At 51.4% G+C, this 8046-nt stretch overlaps 1 protein-coding gene across 1 annotated transcript in view; it reads right to left on the bottom strand.

The window, feature by feature from the left end:
• Positions 1-930, bottom strand: part of ALPK1 (alpha kinase 1) — a 62862-nt gene extending 61932 nt beyond the window's left edge. Inside the window, exons 1-2 of the mRNA XM_023520860.1 lie at positions 766-930; positions 408-679 (exon numbers count right to left, since the gene is read on the bottom strand). Of these exons, the coding sequence (XP_023376628.1) occupies positions 408-679; positions 766-930 (437 nt within the window). The remainder of the gene's footprint in view (positions 1-407; positions 680-765) is intronic.
• Positions 931-8046: the final 7116 nt, after the last annotated feature.

Here is an 8046-nt window from a genome sequence, read left to right as displayed (position 1 = left end):
TTTTCCAAGTGTCGGTCAATGCAGGTAAAAGATGAAGAACATCGCCTACCGTGTAGTAAAGTGCTTCACAGATGTCAGACGGTGTCGTCAGAAAAGTTTTCAAAAAACAAAATTTCATTTTTTAAAGGGCCACCCAATCTTTTCCTAGTTTACCCTCTTAGAATTGGGTTTCCTCGCCGGTTTCATTAGTGTTCATGGTCTTGAGAAGGGACAGTGCTTGGCGAGGCAGCCTTTACGTCCTCGATGTTTTCGCCACCTAATAATGGGACGGTCCCTAAATAATTCTCCGGACCCGCATTCGATTAATGAATAGAAATTCTGTCGGAGAACTGACCAGTTAGATGTTTTCAAGAAGAAAGATATGGGTTTTATTTGCATTAAGAAACAAAACCTCAGAGCTCGCCCACTTGGTGGAATAGGCGTTGGGCTCCCCGCGGCGCACGGTGACCCCCGGGGACGTGCCCGCAGGTCGGACCCCCGCCCCGGTCCTTGTCGCGCCCCGACGCACAATCCCGTTGCGTGCTGGACGGGTCTCCGGGCCCAGGGGTGGCCTCTGCAGCGGCATCGGCAGAGCGCACTCAGGCGACACAGAAGTAAGTCCACCGCAGCACATGCGCAGGACTTGCGTCCCCTTGGCCCTGCTGGTCCCGCGGATGCGCTGGACCAGCGTTCGCAGGCCCTGTGGCCGGAGAACATGCGCACAGCAACAGCCTGACACCACCCAGCGGCGAGGGGCCGAGGAAGGGCTGGCACCGTGGCTCCCACCATCCTGCTGCCCTGGACGAGGAGCGCGATCTGGGGGTTCCGAGGCTCCGCGCTTCCTGGGACAGCCCCAGAGCGGCTCCGAGCGGTCACGCGACTGCGGTACTGGTTCCCCGTTTCTGGGGTACTCCGCTCACCATGGAGGTCCCCCAAGGAGACGAGTCCCATTTCCCCCTCCCCCACTGAGGACAGACTCTGACACTTGGCGTTAACTCCTTCTCGGCTTTTAGCCAGTACAGAGCTGAGAGGGACACAGAAAACATGTCTAAAAAGAGGAGCTCAAACTAGGCCACTGGAACGCATGAGCTTTTCACAAAAGCTGTTACTGGCACAAAAGAAAAAAAAATTGTTTTCCACTGTTTCTTTAATGCTTGGCTTTCATGGCTAACTTAGAGGCTTTAACTATGAAATAATCTGTACTGTGTTTGAAACTCCTGAACGGTAGCTAAGCATTACCTGAGCATCCTATACACACTGCGTGCCATACTCTGAGGTAACCCAGAAACAGAATGAACCTGTGCAGACCCCAGAGACAACGCAGAGGGGGGTGAGACAAGTGGCAAGTCAGGGAGCCACTCCGCTGGTCACTGCTCCGGCTTCCAGTCTGGGGAGACGCTGGCGGCCGCGTCTGCCGCGATGCCGGTGGCCGCAGGCTGGCCTCGCGCTGCCGAGCAGGGGGAGCCCTGTCCCCTCACACTGCATCTTTGAAGACGGCGGTGCCCCTTGCGAGGCTTCCTCCCTTTCTCTTTTACTTCTTATGAAAGAAGGAACTTCCGTTTAAAGATTAGATGTGTTCTTCCTTTTTCTAAAGCCAGGCACACCAACTGGCACCGCCGCATTAGAACCCGGAGGACCCTGGGCCGCAGAGCCCGAGGAAGGCAGGCTGCCTCGTTAGCATGCACCGCATCAAAGGCTGCTCTTTCCGCCCGCAGCGCTCGTGCCCGTAAATCGCAGGGGTTCATCGGCATAAGTCTCGGCTGCGACCTCCGAAGTAAACTGGATTTACATTACTTTCTGAAAAGAATTAAATGAAGGCCCTGTGAGTATATGAACAGCCTTCTAGGCTGCAACAGATGGGCATGAATGTGCTTCCTAGCAAAACCATCAGTGACATCTGTGTCCTCCAAATTCTGGTGGTCTCCGCCAATTAACAGAGGAAGAAAGAGGGGGGTTGGGCGGCCTCCGCACGGCCCCGGCCAGAACCCAGGCAGAAGTGTTTGCGTCTGGGGTCGGATCAGCCTGGTCCCCAGCCACGGGGTTCCTGCGGCAGTGTTGTCACTGAGATGGAGAAGGTGGCTCGCAGCTCTGAACACCACAGTGAGGATGATGTGGCTTTTCTCGTGTGGCCGAGGGGCGGCTCCTCAGCGGCCGACGCCGTGTTCAGGGCGACCTCTGCGAGAAGGGCATTTACTTCTCTGCGAGGCAGACCCACGGGGCTGCAGTCGCCGGTGTATGCCGTGCGTTCGCATGTCACAAAGACGGTGAACTCTGACAAAACAGCGCCTTCTCCCCAAACATCCTTCCACAAAGCCCGCTTTCCTCCTCCCAAGTGGTTTCACAAGGAAGTCGAAATCAAGGTTTCCTGGTTAAAACACGTCAGGAGAAATGACACCAGAGACCTTTAAAGAAGGGATGAGTCCCTTGAGGAGACGGCATGATGGACCGTGAACCCTACTGTCGCAGCCTCTCAGACTCGGCGGCCAGTGCCCTGGTCCCCGGGGCAGGCAGGTGGGCCGCCGGGCAGCGCGGGCCGGACGCGCCCTGCCCTCCCTCAGGTGCTGTCCTGTCCCGCGTGCTCTCACCCGGCTCCTTGGACGGCGCAGAGCAAGCGGCCAGGACCAACCGCGGAGCCGGATGACGGGAGGGGAGGCGACGAGGGTCGGTACCAGGGGGACGCAGGAGGGGACCCTTAGACGTGCCCAGGCCGCTGTCTCCTAGGCCCTGGCGTTAATGACGGAAGCTTTGGCCCAAAGTCCCTGAGTCTGGCCCTACCACGTCCCAGGGAGGGGGCACGCTACTTCACCTCTGCGCCCCGCAGGTCCCTGGTCTGTGAAACGAAGCTGATGTAGCATCTACCTCCTAAGAGAACGATGACCTAACCGGCGGCAAGTGCTGCCGGCCTGCGGTGAGCGCCGCTGTAACCCGCCTCTCGGCGAGGGCGCGGAGGGCCCGCGGCAGTCCCCACGCTCTCAACTAGGTTTTCAGAAGGAAAGGCGACGTGCTCCATGAGTGTCTGGAGAGTCGGGAAACTGGCTTTTCAAAAGAGACAATTTTATTGCTTTTAGGAACCTAAGGTCATGCTTTAAAGTAACATATTTCCTATAATGTAGATACTTTGAAATTGTGATTCGCTATCATGAACTTGCTAGTTATCAAAAGCATCTGAATGTCTCTAAATTATAAAATAGTCTGCCAAGAAGCTAATAAAATAATACATTTACACCAAAAAACAAAAAAAAAAAACCACAAAGAAGCAGCAGCAGCATCCGCATTTGGATCCCTTTTCCTAGATGCAGAGATTGGCTGTTCTGCCCTAAGTGGATGTTAGTATACTTGGAATTTTAGGAGACAGAGGTTAATCGTGATCATTTGGACATAGACTAGTTACCCCTTTGTCCTAGGTGTTTAAAACACAACCATGTAAACTTGCCCAGAACAACAGCAACCAGCGGGGCAGAGAGGAGCAAGCGACGGAGCCCCGCCTCTGTCTGGCGCCGGCGCAAAGCGAACTTCCACACGTGAGTTCTTACGCTCTCATTTTCTGCTCCCTGTGACATCCCACGATCCAGTTACGAGAACTTCAGCAAGCTGAGCCTGGGCACCATGTGACAAGCTTCTAGGGGACACTCGATCGCGGGTGGGCAGAGAAGTCCCCGCTTCTCCCCACAATGCGTTCCTAGCCTGGGACTCAGAGGCGGAGGTGGAAACAATGCAGGCATAATTTTTTTACAAATCGTGGAGTTTTTTTTGTTTTTTGTTTTTAATCTCTATTAGGCTGCAACACCGATTATAGTCCTGTCCCGCCTTGTCGGGGACTAACACCCTCCGCAAGTGCTCAGCAGCAGAGAGGCCTTTGTGCGCAGGGCGGGAGGAGGCTGGCAGCAAACAAAAGCACCTGTTGTGTCGCCTCTAATGGCCCCGGGAGTGAGCGGTCGCTGCCTCTGCCCACACTCCCTGGGCCCCCCCAACACGGCTGGCTCACACATCGGGATTGGACGGTAAAAAGAGAATAATTGAGGAGAAGATCAATAAATTTAAAAGCTCTTTAAGCAAAGACATAATGAATTTGGTACAGCACATATTTTTAGATCAAAGATGCCTTTGAAGTGACAAAACCCTAATCCATAAACTACTGAAGCACTTCCTTTCTCTCCCAAACTGCTTATTGTCAAATGAAATGGAAGTTAAGGAAATTATCTTTATCTGAAAATGGCCAAAAGAAGCCATCACCTAATGACAGCCTTGTCACAAGCGACAATTGGGGAACTTGAGGAGAAGGCAAGGTCTAACGAGCGGTGGAGGGGGCTGGCTGTTCATGGTCACCCGGCTGTGCAGCCCCCCTGCGCCCCCAGCCCCCCGCCACATCCCCCACTCCCACCCCAGCCCCCAGCCGCTTGCTGAGAAACAGCCGGCTTTGGGCTTTGTCGCCTAGCGGCCTGGAGAGAACTCTGCCTCATGAATATGGATGACGCCCCTTGGTCCCTGCACACAAGCCCTTCAAAACGGACGGAGGACACACACGCCAGCGGCCAACAAAAACGCAAGGACCGAGCAGCGAAATGCTGGTAACTAATGAGGGGTCACGCGCAGGCCGTGCGCGCGCGCGGATTCGGGGCGCCTTGGCGCTTCGGGGACCGCGGGACGCACCTCGCAGAGAACCTCCCCAGGGCCGACTGTGTCTGGACGTCCGGTTGGGGCGCTGAGGTCCCTGCTGGCCGCGCGCACGTGCGCTCGTGGGGAGGTGTGGGGCGCGTCAGCCCCCGAACCGTGTTAGAAGCGCCGCGGGGACTGCGACGAGGTCGCAGTGTCCCCGTGTCCCCGACGTGGAGCACAGTGCGTGGACAAAAAGCGGGGAAGCGGATCCGACGAGTCGAAGCGAAATGGGGGCGGGCCACGCACCCCGCGCGCCCTTCGCAACCCCGAAACAGTGTTTAAACGCGCCCCCTCCCAGAAGGCGACTCCGCGCCCGGCGTCGGTCTGGGGGGTTTCCGGCCAGCGGAGGGGGGTCCCCGCGGACCCCGAAACGCTCAGCTCGCTCGGCAGCTTTGCGCGCGCGCGGGGCTGGCCTGGCGCCCGGCGGCTCCGCTCGTCCTCCTGCTGGGAAAGCGGGGTCCCGCTGCGCGGGGACGGAGCCCTGTGGACGGCTCTGCGGGACGCGGGCGGGGGACATGCGCGCCTCCTTAGCGTCGCCTCCCCCGCCCCGCTAATTCCCCTCGAGGCCGCCGCGGGTCCCCGCGGGCGGGTCCCCTCCGGCCGCCCTCGCCTTCCCGGGTCCGCGTCGCTGGACGCGCGCGAGGAGGAGAGGTTATGCTGACCGCGCTTCTTCCTAAGGGACTGTCCACAAGCTGTCCAACTAAGAGGACAACGAACGACATCCGGGCATTGGGGGCCTTTGACGAGAACCAGCTGCGCCCCGCAATTCTGTGCGGGGCTCGACCCGCTTACTCAGGGGCAAGGGACTCAGTGACGTCACAGGTCTTTTTTCCTTCACCGCATTTTTACAAGAGACAGTAAACGTTTGCTGCAGAACTCGGAGCGTCACCGGTAGCTCACTTTTCTATAGACAGAAACGACTGCGGAGACTACCCAGCTGGCGGCGGATGGATAACCCAGTATTCGATTTCGATAAAACATAGAAAACACTAAAAAGTACACAGCGGTACAGAAAATAAATGCAAAGTTTTCGTTAAAAACAAAGGATGACAAGAGAAGCCCGTCTTTCTGCTGCCGTCTCCCCTTCCTAACGCTCAGACTATTTTTCAAAGGAAAGTGCTATGCTATAAACAAAACTGGTTTTATTTGTTTTTCATACTTTATGATAATGAATTTGTAAAAAAAATTGGTTTATAAATTGGGTTAACTTTGAAATAATAAATTATAATATAAAAATAATAATCAGAAAAATTACTATTGAAGAGGTTCATCATACTGCTTCATGTTATTTTCCTTAAAGTCCTACATGGTAAATTCTCCTAGACTAAAGCAGGAGACTCTTTGATTTGCACGCCAACTGGATATTTCTCTTTTTATTAGATTATGGGGATTTAGACCTCATCCTATTGTCCCTTTTTGCCTTCACTCACAGGAAACCCAGAACCAGACCCGGTGATCTGTCCCATGCGTGTACAGACCACCTGACCCAGGCCCTTCTTTACTGGGTCATCGTTCTTCACCCTCGCAGTAATGCTTCTAGACACATCTGTGTGTCTCATTATAATTCCAAATATTGTTGATGGTGTGTGCAAGTTCAAGTGCATTTCACAATAGTGTTCCTTATTTAATTTTGTTCATGAGCATATATGCCAGAAAGGCCTTATGGTGCAATGGAAAGAGGTCAGGGTTTCGAGTTAAATAGCCTCGACTTTGTAGCACCCCTACTGGGCGGCAGGCATTAGTCACCTGCTCTTCTCAGGTGACTGTGCTGTGAGGCAGGTGACCCCTCATTTCTCTTGCTGTGGGTCATTTTGGCCACTTCAAACACTAGGAGGAAAGTGTGCTGAGTTTTCATGCTGTCACCCTAATCCTGGCTACGCCTAAGGGCAGTCGCCCGGCCGTCAGCACACGCGTTCCCGGCGGTGCCTTCTCTGCGTGCTCTTCCTCTTCCCTCCTACACCCCTTCTCGATTGTCTGGTGAACATCACCTTCCTACCACATGTCTAACGTAAGCGAGGTAGGGAGGGTGTAGAGAGTTGGGTAAATTTATAATTGTTTATGATATTTTTACTCAAAAACTGTCTTCCTAGAAAAAAAAAAACACTAAAATACTTAAGAATAAAATACATCCTAAAATGGCTTATTAATTTTAAAGTGCAAAACCTTCAGCTCTTATGCAAAATAAATATCTGTTACTACCAAACATTTATAAAAGGTAATGATATAGTAGGCCCAAAAGAAACTTCACAAATCCCCCAAAGAAAAAAATTATTTGACCACAATCCATAAAATAGCTCTAAATTATTAACAAAAAAAATTAAAATTTCTACTTGGCCCACTGGGCAATTTCGATAGCACTCACAAGTCATTGTCCAACACATTTCTCAACTTAAGGTGAAGCCAGAACAACACTCAGAAGAAGATCCATAGATCGCTAGTCTTTTACAATAAAAACAAAAAAGTGTAACCTGTACTTTCATCTTAAGAAGTGAAAAGGGAGTAACAGACTAAGTCTTAAGGACAGAAGGAATGAATAAGCACGCCGTGTTTAAAAATAGTAGTTTGTAAAATGGTAGTTATTTGAGAAGGCCGGTGGGTTGGCTTTCAGGAAAATCTCAGGGATAAAAAAAGAGAGGGCCCTTTCAGAATAAACACAACTACGGCTAACATGGTAGGAGTATAAGAGACCATCACGCACGAACCCAGCTAAAAAATGTGAACATTTGCATGAAGTGTATATGTTCTAGTACAATTTTGGTATACTATTAAAGATCTAATTAAGAATAAGTAAAAAAAGTTATCTAGTTTTTCCCATTCATCCTCTCCAAAATCGTCTACACCTTTTATAAACAAAAAAGGCCAGCAGGATAAATTTAGAGCTGGCAAATGTTTGACAACCAGTCCTCCAGGATCTGGGGTGTCGATTCCTGTGGTGTGAATGTTGCTCCCAGGGCGTGTTTCAGGTGGTCGGCGTGAGGTCCCTGAGCGAGAGTCGGAAAGAGACATCGAATCACGTGCCCACCGCGCAAACACATTAGGCACGAGTAACTTCAAAAGCATAGGTAATAGTAAAGTTTCATAAAAGAAGTTTTGTTTTGTCTTCAAGTCATATTAAAGTTTGTATATCTAATTTTTAATGATGGCTGTGTTTAACAAATGGCTCACAAAATTCCTAAAAATTTAATAATTGGCTCTAATGAATCAGTACAAGACACCCTGCATACCACTGAGAGGGATATGAAAAGTTTTTAATAGAAAAGGAACTTAAAAAAAAAAAGAGCTTTAGGAAGATTAGAATGACGGCAGTAAGTTTTTTGCTTCTTTTCAACTTTTACGAATTCCATTCCAAATTTTTTAAATGATCCCAACCATATCTTAGCCATCGCCATTTCATTATTGATAAAGCATTCG

This window comes from Pteropus vampyrus, unplaced genomic scaffold (genome assembly GCF_000151845.1).
Source record: "Pteropus vampyrus isolate Shadow unplaced genomic scaffold, Pvam_2.0 Scaffold282, whole genome shotgun sequence".
NCBI classification, from domain to species: domain Eukaryota; kingdom Metazoa; phylum Chordata; class Mammalia; order Chiroptera; family Pteropodidae; genus Pteropus; species Pteropus vampyrus.
Note: the sequence above shows the minus strand (reverse complement) of the source record. Positions and strands in the feature narration are given on the sequence as shown.